The sequence below is a fragment of the Rhinolophus sinicus genome, chromosome 2 (assembly GCF_057876585.1).
Source record: "Rhinolophus sinicus isolate RSI-liver-muscle chromosome 2, RSI-T2T, whole genome shotgun sequence".
Lineage (NCBI taxonomy): Eukaryota > Metazoa > Chordata > Mammalia > Chiroptera > Rhinolophidae > Rhinolophus > Rhinolophus sinicus.
The window spans coordinates 23,043,657-23,062,285 of NC_142502.1; the positions used below are offsets into that span (position 1 = coordinate 23,043,657).

Consider the following 18,629-nt stretch of genomic DNA (forward strand, 5'->3'; position numbering starts at 1 on the left):
ACTTGAGGTTCCCACTGTTACCAACATCAGTTGAAATATTTAAGGCAAAAGTAAAACCAGCTGAACATTTCAAATAGCCTGAGCAGCCTTAGGGCTTCAGAAGTATTGAAAGGCACTAAGCAGCTTATGTCACTACTTAGTCTGGAAGCTTCCAGTAGAGCATTACTTGTATGGTGGCTGATGAAATCAGCCAAGCTTGAGATGAACTAACACGAAGGGCATCAGAAGCAAAGGTGGAGTCTTCATAGAGAATGAGCTGTCTCTCTATGCCCTAGAAGGGGTCCAGTTGGTCAAGAGGCGGCAATAGTTGGGTGGGAGTCACCAGGTTGTAGAATATGATTCTTAGCTTTCAGGTACAAAAACTCAAGTTCTTAAGTGCTTAGCAGACTCTACAGTCTGACATGTCCTAACTAAAATTAAGATAAAATATATATTCATCCCTAGACTTACTAATCGTTAATGGGAAAGAGACATGCTTTTCCAGTGGCTGAAATATTTACATCTACCAAGTAGAATGTCCTTTTGCATTTATCACCCTATCCTGATTCTTACAAAGCTGAAATATTTATCAGAAATTTCCTTGGTGGACATGAAATCAGAGCAGGGAGAAGAATGATCATGGGAAATAGTTGACAGTAAAGCCAATGAACAAACTCTCCCACACAGTACAGGACACTTCTCAAGGGTCCAAAACCTGTGTCTTTTTTGTCCAGGGTAGATAAACACAAGCAAATTCTCACTCTTTAGGTTCCATTCCAACTAGATTCCATGCTGATTATCTGCCTTCAGTTGACACCTCTTTCTTCAGACAACTCGTATAGACTTCAGCTGTCATAGTTGATTCTAATCGTTTATGTTGCTTTGTGGCTTTTCCAAAGTGGTTTCATTGCTCTATTTTCATAAGAATGGTTCCCTGAGACTCGTATCCTGGTCCCCTTGATTAGATATAGTGATCCCTGTTCATCCCAGCCAAACGTGTATTGACAATCCCTGGAGTTATTTCTCTAGATAGCTAATCTCACTCACTATGTGTGGTCATTTCTAGTTTCACTCACTGTCAGAGGGTGAACTCTATGTCTATTTACACTTCGAAATTCCAGTGATGCCTTACCTCACCTCTATGTTCTGAAAATTAAAAGAACTTTGTAATAAACAAGGGAGTGTGGAAAGAAAGGCATCCATGGTCTCTCTGGCACTGATAAGAGACACAATTAGGTTAAGAGAAATACCTGGATAATTTGTCTGTGTAATCCATATTAGGTACTTCTTTCTTTCAAGATTCTATTTGTCTACCGATTAGTCTTCTCCTAAGTCAGAGCTGTAATGTTGCCTCCAAGTGTTCCAATTCTGGACCCTGATTTCCATCTTCTGTAGCACATGTTTTCCCTACCCCATCCCCAGTATTCAAACTAGTGCTTCTGCCTGTCATAAACAGTTCTCATGAAATAACCTGAAAGCAGAACATCAAGATGTTATCAGTGAACTGGTCCTGCACCTTTGTCTAAATAGGGGTCGCTGATCTTTCACCTGCCTCCTGCCTCAGAGCACACTCGTGGCCATCTCCTCCGACCCTATGCCAACCCACACCTATGCTCTGGCTCAAGTTCTGACAGACACTTGGTTTTCTAGAGATTCCAGAGAACTAAGAATAACCCTGGTAGTCTCACGATGGCAGTCTTTGGTCTGTACAGTGAGGGAAGTCTTCAGCTACATGTAGGTTTTCTCTAGTGACAGCTGGTACACAGTTGATCCCTTCAGGTTTGTCAACAAGGCAAACACAACACGAATGAACACTGCAAGACAGTTCATACAGGTAATCTGTGCAACTCTGTCTGGCTTGCTCTTCATTCCCTCTGTTTCCTTGGGCAAGTCATTTTGCCTGAATTCCTGTCATCTCTAAATGAAATACGATGGTTGTTATGGGTTCTTGCATCTGTAACCGTGTTTCCCTGAAAATAAGACCTAGCAGGACAATCAGCTATAATGCATCTTTTGCAGCAAAAATTGATATAAGATACAGTATTATATAAGACCGGGTCTTATATTAATTTTTGCTCCAAAAGACATATGAGAGCTCATTGTCCAGCTAGGTCTTATTTTCAGGAAAACACGGTACTATGATTCCATTATTCTTATGAATCTACTTCAAAAATTCTATCATCAGCATTCAAGGTATGACTAGAGTCAGGCATATTTTTGCATGTGGCTTGTGAAATCTTTCCCATTATTTTACAGTCATACATTGTGTATCCACTATTAGATAAACTCCTCAAAGATCTTTCTTTGTTGAGATATAATTGACATATAACAACATATTAGTTTCAGGTGTGCAACATAATGACTTGATACTTGTATACATTGCAAATGATCACCACGCTAAGTCTAATTAACACCCATCAGCACACATAGTCACAACTTTTTTAAGATCTGTTCTCTTAACAACATACAATACAGTACAATACACATACAATACAGTATCACACATACAATACAGTATTAACTATAGTTATACATTATATCCCCATGATTTATTTATTTTATAACTGGAAGTTTGTATCTTTTGACCACATTTACCCATTTCACCATCCTCTACCACTCCCACCCCCTGCTTCTGAAAACCACCAATCTGTTCTCTGTATACATGTGGTTTTTTTGTTTCATTTTGTTTTGTTTTTTAGATTTTACATAAAGGTGAGATAGTATGGTATTTGTATTTCTCTGTCTGATTTATTTCCCTTAGCATAACTCCCTCAAATTTCACCCACGTTGTCACAAATGTCAAGATTTCATTCTTTTCGAGGGCTCAAGATGATTCCACTTTATACACACCCACATACACATACATACTACATTTTCTTTATCCATTTATTCATCAATGGACACATTAAAGAGTTTTGATGATGTTTGTAACGTGATGAGTTTAAAGACAACTGAAAACTTTCTAGTTCTAGCTGCCTAGGCCCTCTCACTTTTAGGAGCACACCTATATCAAAGAGGTTGAATCGCTACCATTATGATTCAGTCGTACCCTCTTGGTGGCAAAGAAGAAGCCGAACAGAGAACTATCAGTGTTGAGATCAGCGAATAACAGATCAGGGTACAAACTCCAGCCTCAGTGAACTTCTGTAATATCTAAGCATACTTAGTAACTGAGAGGCCCCTACTTCAAAACTACTTTTAAAAAGGGCATTGTAAAGCAAATTAATCCGGTTTGTTACTTACCAAACTAAAATATCAGAATATAGTTTCTGTCCTCCATTTAATTTCAAGTCCATATTTAAAGAGATAAAACAGTTTCTGATCTATTCCTGAGTCTGTTTTATTTCCTGAGAATAATTTTGTATACCAAAATCTCTTCTCCCCGAATCAATATCTCTCTATCAGCCAAGTATTGTAAAAAAGGAATAGGTTTGGGTATCATGGAAACCATGTTATGAATTCACACTGTGCCAGGTTTTAGGACACAAAGAAAAATAAGTTATGATCCCCAGCCTGGAGGAGTTTGTGTTGGTGGCAGTGAGAGAAAGGGGAAGAGAATATAGGAGAACTATTCTCTTTTAGAGCTGGCTGAATGAGTTTCATTTTATGGATTCTGCTTCTGCACCTTAATCTAATCACCTAAGATCTCAGATAGCAGAGTTCATCTAGAGCATTGAACTCTGTACATTTTTACATCTACATTTGCTTTTTCTACCTCCTTTTCAAGGAGATCTCCTTGTTAAGCAACAAAGGCCATAGAAAGAATGACTAGTTGGTGTTATGATGCTCTGGAACTTATATCTAAATTAATATTTCATAAAAAGCATTGTTATGTTCCATCATGGTACCAGATAATATGGGACACATGAACACCTTGCATGTGTGTTTGTCTTTATCTGGGGCCACTTCTATAAAGTCCTCATAAATATGGAAAGAAACAGGGATGATGAGTCCTTACATCCAGGTGGAGAACTGATATATATATATATATATATATATATATATATATATATATATATATATATATATATATATTTTATTTTTTTTCCCAGAATTCTCTTCCTCCTGATGATGTATTATGAGGGATCCACAAAGACAATTAAAACAAAGCAAAACAGGGAGTAGTGGCCTAGAGAAGAGTTTAAATTATTGGGAAGAATTTGGAATCACAAGAAAGTAGTAAAGGAAAGAAGGACTGAAAAAATTTGAAAATACAAACACTAATAAATTTTACAAATGATTTTTCTAAATTATTTAGCATAGGTTAGCACTTACAGAGAAAAATTTTAGGAAGTCCACAAAGTGGTAAACCAGATGACTGGAAAACATTTTCAATTTCTTTTTAAAGACGTTTTAAAATTAGATCTCAATTACTTAACTGTAATACAGGTGAAAGGAATTAGAGTTTTTAGCTTCATGGTCACCGTATTGTTTTGCATTAATATAATGCTGTGACAATGAGATAAGTTAGAAGTGTGGTCTCTCCAATCATGAGGACAGTAATCAATGAGTCACAAAAGAAATGTGTAACTACACATTGTGAGAAGGACCATGAAGGAAAATCACAGGCATTATATATAATGGGGGCCATAATGTGAGGCCTCACCTGTCGAGCAAAATCACAGTGAAGTTTCATAGAATAAATAGTAAGGCACTATAAGATAGCAGTAAGTAGGATTCTGACAATTCTGAATTTCGAATTATTTCAACAGACCCACTGCAGTTTAGCACAGAAATAATGGGAAGAGAGGGAGGTAGGAGGCTCAGTCAGCACACTTATGTCTTTCTTTGATGCCATCACAGACTAAGCAGCTTGGCCGGTCCATTCATCCAGAGCTGAACTGGTTCCCACACTCATCAGACCACAAGAGACTGATGAAGAGGAGTAAATTAAATTACAACAGGAGGTATGACCTTCTAATGCCTGGAATTCTTGTGGCTACTAACTCTCAAGGTACCCAGCAGGCCTAGGAAGCTGGGGTTTCCCTGCTGAAGATGCTGATCTAATACACGTTTATGCTCCTTTATTGCACTCCCAGAAGATAATCTTATCTCGAAGTTCTGAGAGTACGCTTCTGGTACCCCTACTTACTGATTCTAGAAGCTCGGCTGCATATCAAATTAGCTTAGAAATCCCTTGCTCACTACAAATTAGTGGTGTGAACAAGATTCTTTAAAATACTTCAAAGAACGGAAGCATTTACAAGCACTGCAGAAAACACCATTCAAAATACAAATAATTGGCACACTAATACCAATCATTCTTACCTAGTTATTACACAGGCATTTAAATGAATGGAAGAAGGAACTAAAGAACAAACAAGTAAAAGTTTGAACCTGCAGACAACTGTGGGGCCATATATTAATTTGATATAGGAAAGAAATCTGAATTTTTAAAAGGAATTGGCTAACATTCAGACTTCCCAGCAGTTTAAACTCTCCATTCCTTTTCTTTCCTCACCCATTGATGCAAATTATTTATTATAATAAATAACAATTATATGACCCAAAGTCTTTATAATAATAAAGACCAAATACCACCAAAACCACTTTTTATTCAAGTGGAGGTTATGGACCCTTCATAGTCTTTAAACAACTTTTGGGGCTCTTCAAGAAATCTTTAATTTTAATGTTTTCACTTTGGTGGTAATTTTTAAAACTTATTACAAGCATATCATGACTCATCTAAATGACCATCTTGCAATATTCGGATTTGTGATTATAACCGTGGTGATACAAAGCCACATTACTTTAAATGTTAAACACTAATAAGAAAAGAACAGAGGTGGCTTTAATATGTAACTGATATGTTCATACCATGTGAAAGCCAAATGAAGTCATGGTACATTGCAAACAAGTTTCGCAGTGGTTTCAACAGAGAATTTCATTGCGTGGCAGGCAATAGCCTCAACAGACTGAACTTAGTAGAAAAAAAGTATGCTGTGATTCTTGTTGCTAAATTCACATTGGAAGGGATGACTTAATTTTGACAAAACCCGTCACGTAAATGTTGTTCATTACAATTTTTATTGGTTCTGTAGTTTTATTTTTTCTTTAGCATTTAATGTGTTCTAGTATTACAGTTGTATAAGAGCTATAATCATAAAATGTGAGACATTGTTTTCTATTGTTACATACTTAAGAAATAAAAAATAATAATTTAAGTAAGCATTTGAGGCCTTAGAGATTTTTTTTTCCTTTTGAAAGGGGTCCATATATTACTCTTGAGAAAGACTGATTTAAACCAGCATTTTTTAATATTTCTGTACTGTGAGTCCCCTTCACTATAATTTCATGAAATACTTAGGTGTTTTTAGGTCGTTTAAAAATTTTTGTATGGCATATAAAAAGAGAGGGCACATAACATATTACATTTTAGATATATTATTAAAGTTTCTTTTGTGGAGTTTGTTTTAACCCAATCTTTAGTGACATTTTGTTACACAAAAATATAAAAACAAATACTCTTTTTTTCTTATGTAGTGAACTTCTGTTGTATGATTTCTCTTGAATCAATTCCTAAGGAGAAGCATCATTTGTTGACAAATTCAAAATTGACAATATATTCTTTTCAGATTTTGTACTAAATCCATATTTAAACATAATTGAAATATAACTACATACTACCATATGAGAAATTGACACAAAATACTTCAACTTCTTGATGTTTGTAGTTTTTGCATTTTGTACTTAAAAACCAACTGGGGGTTTTACAAATAATTTTTGTGTTTTGTTTGTAACTAATGAGATAAGAGAAATCATTTCTAGCAATTATTTGCAAACACACGTTCACAATTATTATATATAGATAAAAATTACTATATAAATTACATATACATTTTATAATAATTGTTATAGAGTTATGTATTTGAGCTATATAAGAATTTTCATTATATGAATGTAATCTCTGGATGGGTCAAACATCATCATAAGTCATTTGCAAAATAACAATCATTACATTTCTCATTGATCTATTTTATTCAGAACCATTTGTCTTCTATCTTAAAAAAAAAAATCCATATGTGAATGGGAATTCAAACAACTTCAAGCTGTAAAACAGTAAAAGCCACTCTTCTGATGGAAGGTATTTAGCAAGAGAATAACTAAGTGAAGTGCCTGCTCATTGAATGTTGTCTAATGTCTATGACCAGCTCAGTAGGCTCACTCAGCACGCACTCAGAGACTCTCAAACTTCCATTTGGAACTGCAAAAATATGTTTAAATGATTTTATTTCTCACTTTTTAAAAAGTAGAAATTGATACAGATATTTTTACTGCCTTTTACAACCTGCCCATATACTATAGAACACCAGTTGGGAAATGCTGACCTAAACCATTTACCACATCTCTATCCTGTTTCACTGAAGTCATCAGAAAGACTTAGTTCCCTCTGATAATCTGCTTGGGTGTTTTAAAATCCTAATGTTTAGGAAGTCCTTTACGAGCAAGTCACTTAACCTCTCAGGACCTCAGATTTCTCATCTAGAAAATGAGGGAGTTTGGATAAGATTCTTTTTAAAGGTCCCTCCCAGAGTTAGAATTCTGTGATTTTGGTATTATCCAAAGCTTTAGTTTTCATAACTGTTTAACATCAGAACAATGTTTTAAAACAAATTCAAAGAAGAAATCCTTACTATATAAAGCACGTAAAAGTGAAGCTGAGAACACTTAAATTCTGCAGAACACAATTGGAAAACTACTGATCTAAAGCTTTCCTTTTAAAAATGCTCTCCTTTTTTTCTTTGTCTCGGTGGAAAAGGAAAACATCTGGAAAGGATCCACCATATTAGTTTCCCTATGTGTACACCAGAACATATGTATTAAGTCACCTGTCAGCCTTTTCTTCTCCAGATTAAATAGCCATTATAATTCCCATTTCCCATCCCTTTAAAATGTATTTCTTTTTTTCAATGAACCGTCTTTAGTTTCTGTAACTCTTTATTAAAACGTGAAGCTACACACCAACCACAATCTTTGAGAAGAGCTAAGTGTAGCAAAAGGATTATTTCAACTCTATCGTGATAGCCTCACTCCAAGTTGTTTGCTTTTTAGTGACAGCATTCCATTGATTGCTGCCTCCCGTTCAACCAATGGCTCAGTTTGACCCACTATTTTTTTTTTTTTTCTGGCTGAACTTGTTATATCTAGCCAATAATTTCCCATCCAATACCCACGTAATTTGTTATTGTCCTCATGGGGCCTTTGAAGTTTTTCCTGTTGAATATAATCCTGTTTTTGATGGAGCATTTCTCTAATTAGTTAAGGTCACTGAATTTTTCTTCTGCCTTCCAACATACCTCATTCAACTTCATAACAAAATTCAATGTGAATATTGTCTAGTTTATTGTTAAAATTGTAGACTAACAAAATGTCAATTACTGTAGTTCCCCCATCCATGGGGGATTTGTTCCAAGACCCCCAGTGGATGCCTGAAACCGCAGATAATACCAAACCTTGTATATACTACGCTTTTTTTCTATGCATACATACCTATGATAAAGTTTAACTTACGGATTAGGCACAGCAAGAGACTAACAACAATAACATAATAAAATAGAACTAAGGACTATAATAAAATTTATGTGAATGTGGTCCCTCTCTCAAAATATCTCATTCTACTGTACTCAGCCATCCTCTTGTGGAAACATTTCATAAGCAAGATGTCTGTCATCCATACTTTTTGACTTTGTTGGCAGAACACAGACAAATGATTTTTGGTTTTGTTTTCGTTAGTACGTGGCTTCTTTGTCTGTGCGCTTGCCTGACTTTATCATATGCCCTGCAGCACTGCCACATAGTACCAGAGTTAATCTATCATTCCATGTTTTATATGGAAGCCTCCTTTGCCCTTCTACGAATGCAAGTTCTATTGGGCATTTTCTTCCAAAAAAGCTCAGTTTCATTGCAAATGAAGACTTGCCTTTGGATGATATCCTTCTTCCTTATCAACTTCTTCAACTCTGCTGGAAACGTGGTAGCAGCTTCTTAATTGGAAGATGCAGCCTCTCCAGTAATTTCTTTTATATTTTTCAGTCCAAACCTATTCCTGCATCTGTGTAACCATCCCTTACTTGCAGTCAACGGCTTGGTGTCACCCATTTCAGGGGATCCCTTGCTGAAGTCTGCATGTAGGCTCAGTGCTTTCTGGAACAACACATTGCAGTCCATGAACACATGTTTTCTGTTCATACCTTCCACGTGCAAATTTGACGCCTGTTCCATCGTAACTAAGCACTTCTTATGCACTGTAGCCACAACTTTTGCAGTTTGAAGTGAAAAAGCAAAAGTAACACGAATTTCTTTTTCCTTCTTCACAATTTCACGGATAGTAGATGTATTCTTACTGTAGATCTTAACAACCTCAGGAAACGATTTTTTTCTTACTAAGTTGAGAACTTTCACCTTTTCACTTAAAGGAGGCGCTTTATGGCTTCTCAATTGCCAGCATCCCTACTTTTGCGCTTTGGGGTCATCATTAAGTAAAAGAAGGGTTACCTGAACACAAGTACTGCAATACCCAGGCGGCTGCTAAATGACTAACTTGTGGGGAGTGTATACAGTATAATGACGCTGGGCAAAGGGATGAGTCATGTCCCCAGCCGGACATCACGAGATTTCGTTAGGCTCCTCAGAACAATGCACAATTTAAAACTAATAAATTGTTTATTTCTGGAAGTTTCCATTTAATATCTTTGGACTACGGCTGACCACGAATAACTGAAATTGCAGACAGTGGAACCACAGAGAAGGAGGGACTATTGTACCTAAAAAGAATCGATACCTGATGTGTGTTACAAGCTAAACAGTGTTCCCCAAAATTCATATGTTGAAATCTTAACCCTTCAGTATTTCAAAATGTAACCCTATTTAGATATAAGATCTTATGAGGTGATTAAATTAAAATGAGGCCATATGGGTGGGTCACAAAGAGACACCCAGGGGTTTAGCACAGAAGAAATAGGAAAAAATCATGCAAGAACACAAGAAGACAGCCATGTGTGAGCCAAGGAGAAAGGCCTCGGAAGAAACCAACCCAGCAGACACCTTGATCTTGGACTTCTAGCCTCCAGAACTGTGAGAAAATAAATGTCTGTTGTTTACATCACCCACTTAGGGGTATTTTGTTACAGTATCCCAGCAACCTAATACAAGCTACTCATGTGTGACATTGTGCAGCCCCTTGGGAGTTTCTTGCCAGTTCACTGGCAGGAACTTCTTCCAGTGAAGGTGGGCACACATTTCCATAACTCAAGACAGAATAAGCATACATGAAGATCTGAGCAAAATGACCTGGGAGCACCAAGGTAGCTGGAATTCTTTCCATCTGGGGGATCAGGGAAGATGTGAAAAAGGAGATGTCATCTGAGTTGGACATTCAAAGATAGGCAAAATTCCAATCATGGGGGTGGGGGAGGGCAGCAATCCAGGGGAACACGGCTTTATGCACATGAACCAGGATCATGCTACACCCCGATCCCTGTAAGAATAACCCCAGTTATCATCCACCTATGGATGAGGTTGGTGCTTTCCAAACCTGACTAAACATCAGAACCATCTGGAAAGCTTTCAAAACATTCATAGATCCTCAGGGTCCATCCCCAGTCTGCTGAATCAGGAGTTCAAGAACAATACCCTGGAATCTTCATTTTAACCAGTGTCTCAGGTGAGATGGTATCAACTTCATCAAGTTTAAAGACCCCCTTTTATTAAAAACATTACATTACACACACACACACACACACACACACACCTTGGTAATGGCTATATTTCTGTCAAATGAGAAAATACACTAATCACTTCTCAGCTTTTTTGAAGACAGAAAACACTTTGAGTTTAGTAATAATTTCAAGTGAATTTGTATTTTATTAATGAGAACCAAATTCACAGGTTTAAAACTGATATGTATATATCATTTTGACATATATACATACATGTAAAACATCATTTAATCAACTTGCAAATAATGCAAGTTTACATGTAGGGCTTCCAACTTTTCTAATAACTACTTATATGTGTTTTCATCCTGACACTAAAGGCTATCCACAGTTTCTGAATCAGGAATTATAGGTTCACCAACATTTCTTACCCTGAATTAATTAGTCTACAAACCAGCAAAATATCAGGATTTTCCATCACAGACCCCACAAATGAGGGTGGTTAGGAGACAGGAGGAGAAAGTCAGAAATCGGGACCATTGCCAGATTTAATTCTCCAATAGAGAATCCTGCCTCACTATGATGGCCCAGTGAATGGTGGAACAGAGTGACAACAGTGTTTTTCTCACCAGCTAATGCCTAGATCCAAGGTGTTGGGAGGAAGGGAAGAGGAGAAAAGGCCCAACCAACCAGTATCTGTCTTTGATTGTTTTTACTCTCCCATTTTCCCTAATCCCTCTAAGAAAGTGGCCATGTTTTTTTTTTGTTGTTTTGTTTTTTTGTTTCTTCGTTTGTTTAAACTCTCTGAGACTCAAAATTCTCCTTTCTGAAGTGATGAAAGTCATCCCTGCTTGTTATGGTGAGGATTAGGTGAGGTCATTTAGGTAATGTACAAAACACAGAATTAGACCCACCCTACCATCCCCCAGCCTGACCCCCACCCCACCGCATACGCATAAACTCTTTCATATATTTTTTTGAAGCTGGACCCTTCAGTCAGCCTTTCCTCAGCTCAGGATTTAGCTGAAGCTGGAGGCTTACTTCTAAAAGCCCTGTTTCAGTCAAAAGTTCACACCATTGAGGACTTTCCTTCATAACTCGGCAGCCAATGATCCCGACTCCCAGGTGAGCCATCTTCCCAAACGGATCAAAGTTTTGCCCAAACCCACAACAGGCCACAATGCAAACAGTGGTAAGCTGCTGTCCTCCTTTCCACGACATTATTCTACCTCCAGCCTTGAAAATAACCTTCTCCAGAAAACCTTGCCTGACCACCGCCCTCCCCCAAAAGCTGTTCATTTGGGTTCCCTTGGTACCTCTGCTATTCCATTCATTCATTCATTCATTGATCGGTAAAAGACTAACATACCAGGACTTGTTCTAGACACTGAATGAATAAGGTCCCTGGTCTCTTAAAGCTACCATTCTAGTGGGGAAGACAGTGAAAATTCAATTTGCAACATGTCAGGTGGGGATAAAAGCAAAGGAGAAAAATAAAACAGGGTAAGAAAACAAAAGTGGAGGTTGCTATGTGAGTAGGATAGTCAGGAAGACCTCACTGAGGTGGTATATGAGCAGAGACATTAAGAAATGGAAGTGTGGGCCAGCAGGATATCTGGGGTGAGAGTTCCAGGCAGCAGCTTTCTTCCACAATGGCAGGGGTCTTGTGTTATTTAGTTTCTCCACCACTGTTATGGGTTGAATTGTGTCCCTCCAAAAAAGATATGTTGGAATCCTAACCCCCGGTATGTCAGCATGTGACCTTATTTGGAGATAGAGTCTTTACAGAGGTAATCAAGTTAACATGCAGAACCAACCCTGCCAACAACTTGATCTTGCACTTCTAGCCTGCTCTATGAGAAAATAATTTGAGTGATATAAACAAAGTTTATGGGTATTTTTATTAAGGAAGCCCTAGGAAACTAATACAACAGTCAAGCAGTGTGAAGATCATACACAGACCACACAGCTTTACCCACATTTCACAGGCTAAACCCCTGGATGACTCTGCCCCCTAACTAGACTCCCTGTTTCCTGTCTTACTTTCTCAACCATTCTCCACAGTATGGTTCTGATCTCTCTAAAACAAAAATTTGAGCATCTCACTGGTTCACAAGCTTTCACCGGCTTCTCATTGTCTTCGGGACACAATCTAAATTTCTCAGCTTGTTGACCAAAGCCCAAGTTTACCTCTCCAACCTTGTTTCTCTCATCTCTGCCCCTTCCTGGGGTGGCCTAACTTTTACTCATCCTCAGGCCTCAACTCAGTCACCACCTCAAAGGCCCCAAAGACCAGGCGAAGTGTCCTGCCTATGTACGCCCACAGACCTTGTGTTTAATGCTGTTGTGACATTGATCACAGTGTGTTCAAGGCCTGTTTGTTCATCTCCTCCTTTTGAGCATGAGTTCCTGTCTTGGTTGTCTGGTACTTGGGAAACATTCACTGGATGGATGAATAAATGAACAAAGCATGCCATGGTCTAATCAGCCGGTCCCAGAACGATTAAGAGATAGGGGATGGGGAGGTCACCTTTCAAGGAATTTCCCAATACTATGTGGAACCACTGGAGCTGGATAGTGCTGTACTGTTCTTTAATGGTTGCAAGAGGAATTTAGATAAGACATTTAACAGCTGGTCCTTGTGTTGTAAGACACTGCTGTATAAGAAAGCATAGTAAACAATCCATCTGGCAATTTTTGAGTCTGGGGGTGACTAATATTTTGGAGTCTATGTTTTTGATAGGAAGTGGCACCTTCAGGTCTCTTCCAAGACTCTGATTCTGTAACTACAAGTACATGAAATACAGGTAAAGGTGGTGAGTGGACAGAGAGGGATAAGAGATTACTGCAACCAACAATGCAATGTGTTGTGTGCACAAGGCTCCAAAAGGTAAATATTTTCGAAGTTTAAAAATTATTGCATGCACTGTTATAAATGCTGGAGAGCCTGGAAAATGAAAGAGAGGAAGATAGATAGATAGATAGATAGATAGATAGATAGATAGATGATAGATAGATATAGAGATATAGATGTATAGATATAGATAATAACTAGAGGAAGACAGAGGGGTAATAGATGAAAATAGACAGGTTTCAACCTCATTTACAGATTCCTGAAAGGGAAAATGTATCAGAATTTCCAGTCCTCAAGACACAGGGTCTAAAGTCTTGTGAACAAGAATGGAGAAAAAGGGGGAAGGGGCAGGGAACTAGCTCTTCGCAGCAGGAAGTCTTCAATGGCTATGGAGTTACGAAGAAACAACTCTGAACAGAAGTCCTCACTCGCAGCGCTCAACTCCCTTTTAACGCATAAAGTGCAGTATGAAAGGTCGGAGCGGCTTCGTCATGGTGTTGGGGAAACAATTCGGCTTCCCCATGTTGAGAAAGCAAGAGAGCTCCGACTGGGTAGTTGCCCAGACCCGTGTTAGGGCTTTTATTTGCAAGTAAATGAGCCAAATGGACGACGAAGCCAGTCGTGCCGCGTACTGGAAAGCACGGTTATTATTATCGCCTATTGCCCCACCGAACAATTTCACTGAGAAGGAAGAGTCCCAGCAATGTGTATGCGCGCTGTGCTGTACGGGACGTGCAGCTACGTGCCCACCTCCAGAACGACTTTATTTACAAAGCGATTACCATGTTATCTATTAGTTTTCCTTTTCCAGCAACAGCAGCCTTAGTCAGCCTTCGAATTTCTTAATTACAAACCCGATCGCTTCTAAATCAACCCCAAACCGTCAGGCAGAGCCCCGAGGGAGACTGTGCAAGTTTGCACACACCCCCACCTCCCGGATCAAGGGCAACAGCAGAAGCAAGAAACTGTGTATGTGCAAAAAGGTGGATCTCGGGGACGAGGATCGCTGAGTTTGTTTACAGAGCAGAGACGCCTCAGCTCGGATGCCAAAGCTACCAAGAGCAGCAAAGCAAACTTAGCCAAAGCACACGAACCCCGGGAGCAGCGGGCGGACCCGAAAGCGCGGACCGGATCCTCAGACGCAGTAGCGGGGAGGCCAGAACAGCGAGCGCGCTGGGTCCACCTGCAGCCCTGCAGCTCCCCGCCCTCCCCCCCACCCCAGCTCCTGTCCTTGAAAGGAGTGGGGGAAAAAAAGATGAATCTTCATGCAGAATATCTGTATCAGTTTACCTCCTGCCCCTGTAAACACACAAAGGCAAGGCCTAGGAAAGCGCGCTCGGGGGAAAGGGGCTTTATTTATCCGGGACTTTAAAACCCTACTCGGGGAAACAGCCATTCTTCGCAGGCAGACCAGGGAGGCTTTTGCAAAGCCGGGGAGGCAGAAGAGCATTATGTAGGGCGGGGGCGCTGATTGACCACCCTTTTCCCGTAGAAGGCAGCCCAGAACGCTAGGTGAGCCGGGTGGGAAAGCTGGGGGTGAGGGATCCGGCTGGAGGGGGGCGATGAGTTTTCCCCGTTCCTCTACGGGAAGGCGCTACCTGCGGGCTAGGAGTACAGGGAGGATTTTCTCTCAGCCCTGCATCTGTGGATCTGGAAGAAACCAGAGTCTGGGGGCAGCGGGGCGGCGCCTAGGCCCGCCGCAGCCTCTGCGCACGTGCCGCTGGCCGCGGGGACTCAGCTCCCCGACCCCGTCCAGTGTGCCCAGGGATCCGGAATCCTCTTTTTCTCGCCGCCCGCCGGGGAGGCTCTCGCTCCGCCCTTCCTGAAATCCGTATATTAACTGTGGCCAAACCCCGAAGAAACACAGCTCATTGTTGGCAGTTGCCCGGCGGTCTTGCGGAGCTGTGAGGGCAGCGGAGGGGAAATAAAAGGGAACGACTCCGATTCCGCCCCTGCAGCCGCTGCAAGACCTTGGCGCCGACATCGCGACAGCGAGCGCCCCGCACGCCCGGAAGGCCCCCTCTATGTGCGGCTGAGCGGGTCCTGGATCCGACGATCCCGCCCTCGGTCTTCGGAGTAGAAATCGCAAAGACGGAAGGTAAGCGCGCCGGGCGAAGCTGGCTGGGGCTCCTGCCAGCCCAGTCCTCCGAGGGCTGGGTTTGCCCGGAGGAAGAGCGTGAGGCGGAGCTGGGGAATAACAACAGGATGTGCAACAACAGGATGAGGAGGGCTGATTTAATGCCTGAAGTTCGCGGCAGGGCTACAGGGCACTTCCTTTATTAGGCGACTTCGGGGAGCAGAGCGGGGTATGGGCTCAGGTTACCCCCACCCGATCGCAGGGGAAGGGGCTGTTTGTGCAGCGCCGGGCTCTGTTGTGGGTGGCAAGTCTGCTGTGGTGGCGAGTCCCGGTGCACAGGCTACTAAATGGGATCCTGGGGATGGTGATTCGCAGCCGACGTCCGTCCGGGGAGCCTGGGGGGCAGAGGCGAGAAAAAGTGGGGTGCGCTGTGGTGGGCGACACGTGTGGCGCGGGTCTTATCATTTGCCCTTTTCACTTTCAGGACTGGAAATGGCAGATCATATGATGGCCATGAACCACGGGCGCTTCCCCGACGGCACCAACGGGCTGCACCACCACCCTGCCCACCGCATGGGCATGGGGCAGTTCCCGAGCCCCCATCACCACCAGCAGCCGCAGCCCCAGCACGCCTTCAACTCCCTAATGGGCGAGCACATACACTACGGCGCGGGCAACATGAATACCACGAGCGGCATCAGGCACGCGATGGGGCCGGGGACTGTGAACGGAGGGCACCCCCCGAGTGCGCTGGCCCCCGCGGCCAGGTTTAACAACTCCCAGTTCATGGGCCCCCCGGTGGCCAGCCAGGGAGGCTCCCTGCCGGCCAGCATGCAGCTGCAGAAGCTCAATAACCAGTATTTCAACCATCACCCCTACCCCCACAACCACTACATGCCGGATTTGCACCCTGCTGCAGGCCACCAGATGAACGGGACAAACCAGCACTTCCGAGATTGCAACCCTAAGCACAGCGGCGGCAGCAGCACCCCCGGAGGCTCTGCAGGCAGCAACACTCCCGGCGGCTCCGGCGGCACCTCGGGCGGCGGCGCGGGCAACAGCAATAGTGGCGGCGGCAGCGGCGGCAGCAGCAGCAACATGCCCGCGTCTGTGGCCCACGTCCCTGCTGCAATGCTGCCGCCCAATGTCATAGACACTGATTTCATCGACGAGGAAGTGCTTATGTCCTTGGTGATAGAAATGGGTTTGGACCGCATCAAGGAGCTGCCCGAACTCTGGCTGGGGCAAAACGAGTTTGATTTTATGACGGACTTCGTGTGCAAACAGCAGCCCAGTAGAGTAAGCTGTTGACTCGATCGAAACCCCGGCGAAAGAAATCAAACCCCCTACTTCTTCTGTGTGAATTAAAAAAAAAACATTCCCTTAGACACAGTATCTCACTTTTCAGACTTGAAAGGTTTGAGAACTTGGAAACAAAGTAAACTATAAACTTGTACAAATTGGTTTAAAAATTGCTGCCACTTTTTTTTTCTGTTTTTGTTTCGTTTTTGTAGCCTTGACATTCACCTCCCTTATGTAGTTGAAATATCTAGCTAACTTGGTCTTTTTTGTTGTTTGTTTTTACTCCTTATTTCCTCACTTTCTCCAGTGCTCAACTGTTAGATATTAATCTTGGCAAACTGCTTAATCTTGTGAATTTTGTAGATGGTTTCAAATGACTGAACTGCATTCAAATTTATGAGTGAAAGGAAAAATTGCATTAGTGGGTTGCATGAACTTTGAAGGGCAGATATTACTGCACAAACTCTGCCATCTCGCTTCATTTTTGTAACTATGCATTTGAGTACAGACTAATTTTTAAAATATGCTAAACTGGAAGATTAAACAGATATGGGCCAAACCGTTCTGGATCAGGAAAAGTCATACTGTTCACTTTCAAGTTGGCTGCCCCCCTCCCCCCATATGTACAGACAATAATAGGGTGTGGAATGTCGTCAGTGGCAAACATTTCACAGATTTTTATTTTGTTTCTGTCTTCAACATTTTTGACACTGTGCTAATAGTTATATTCAGTACATGAAAAGATACTACTGTGTTGAAAGCTTTTTAGGAAATTTTGACAGTATTTTTGTACAAAACATTTTTTTGAAAAAATACTTGTTAATTTATTCTATTTTAATTTGCCAATGTCAATAAAAAGTTAAGAAATACTTGTTTTCTAGAAGTCATTTGTGGGTGGTTGTTCCCTCTGGTTTTCTTTTTTTCTCTGTAAGTTGAACACTTTATTGATGAGAGTAAGCATTCCAAAGGGTAAATTACAGGACACTAAAACAGGTCATGATGAGCTTAAGCTGAGAGCAGGATTTAACATAATTGGCATAATGCTTCATTGTTATCATTGTAACATGCCTCTTGGTGTGGTTTAATCAGAAGCTGCAAAGTTGTCAAAGAGCATTTTTTTTCCTTAATTGCCGTCATATTCAAGTGTACTCTAGACTTAGAAAGGTTTGTAATACTAAATAATTACAAATATTTTTTTCATAGAGTGGGAGGGGAAAAAATAAGTGCTTCTGGATATACCCGATTCAACTACTTCAATGGAGGAAGATTGGAATAATATTCTCTGAGATTGATGAGAATGGCATTATGTATAAATCTATCTCTAGTGATGCGTCTTATTTCTCAATAATAAGGAGAGGTACACATTTCTAGCTTAATCTCTGAAATAGCTTCTGACTGGTTTATAGTTCCAAGGAAGAGGGGGCAGAATTCCACCTTGAGACTTTAGTTTATTCTCCTATAATATTTAAATTTTACTCAGTGAGGTTGAGTCAAAGGTCAAATTACAGTCTTTACAAGATGTTCCCTCTCAAGCATGTCCTGTTTTCCAGAATGCTGAGCCTTTTCTGTTACAGACATTAGGTGCAAAGGACATAAGGATAAGATCATTTTAATTTTACCGTAATGGGTTATCAAGAAGATAAAACTATCGTAAAGTAGGTGTCAAGTTTTGCCTTATATAATAATCAAGTAAAGGAAAAAGTAAAAATACCAAATTATTCCAGTTGGAAGGAGAAGAAATGTTTTGTTTTCCCTTTAATGT

The 18,629-nt window shown here is 40.9% G+C and overlaps 1 protein-coding gene across 1 annotated transcript; it reads left to right on the forward strand.

Annotated features, from left to right (window-relative positions):
• The first annotated feature begins 14,866 nt into the window (after positions 1-14,866).
• Positions 14,867-17,736, forward strand: CITED2 (Cbp/p300 interacting transactivator with ED-rich tail 2). The gene is made up of 2 exons (XM_019732809.3): positions 14,867-15,586; positions 16,050-17,736. The coding sequence occupies exon 2, from the start codon at positions 16,058-16,060 to the stop codon at positions 16,874-16,876; it is 819 nt and encodes a 272-aa protein (XP_019588368.1). The 5' UTR covers positions 14,867-15,586; positions 16,050-16,057; the 3' UTR covers positions 16,877-17,736.
• The last annotated feature ends 893 nt before the right edge of the window (positions 17,737-18,629 follow it).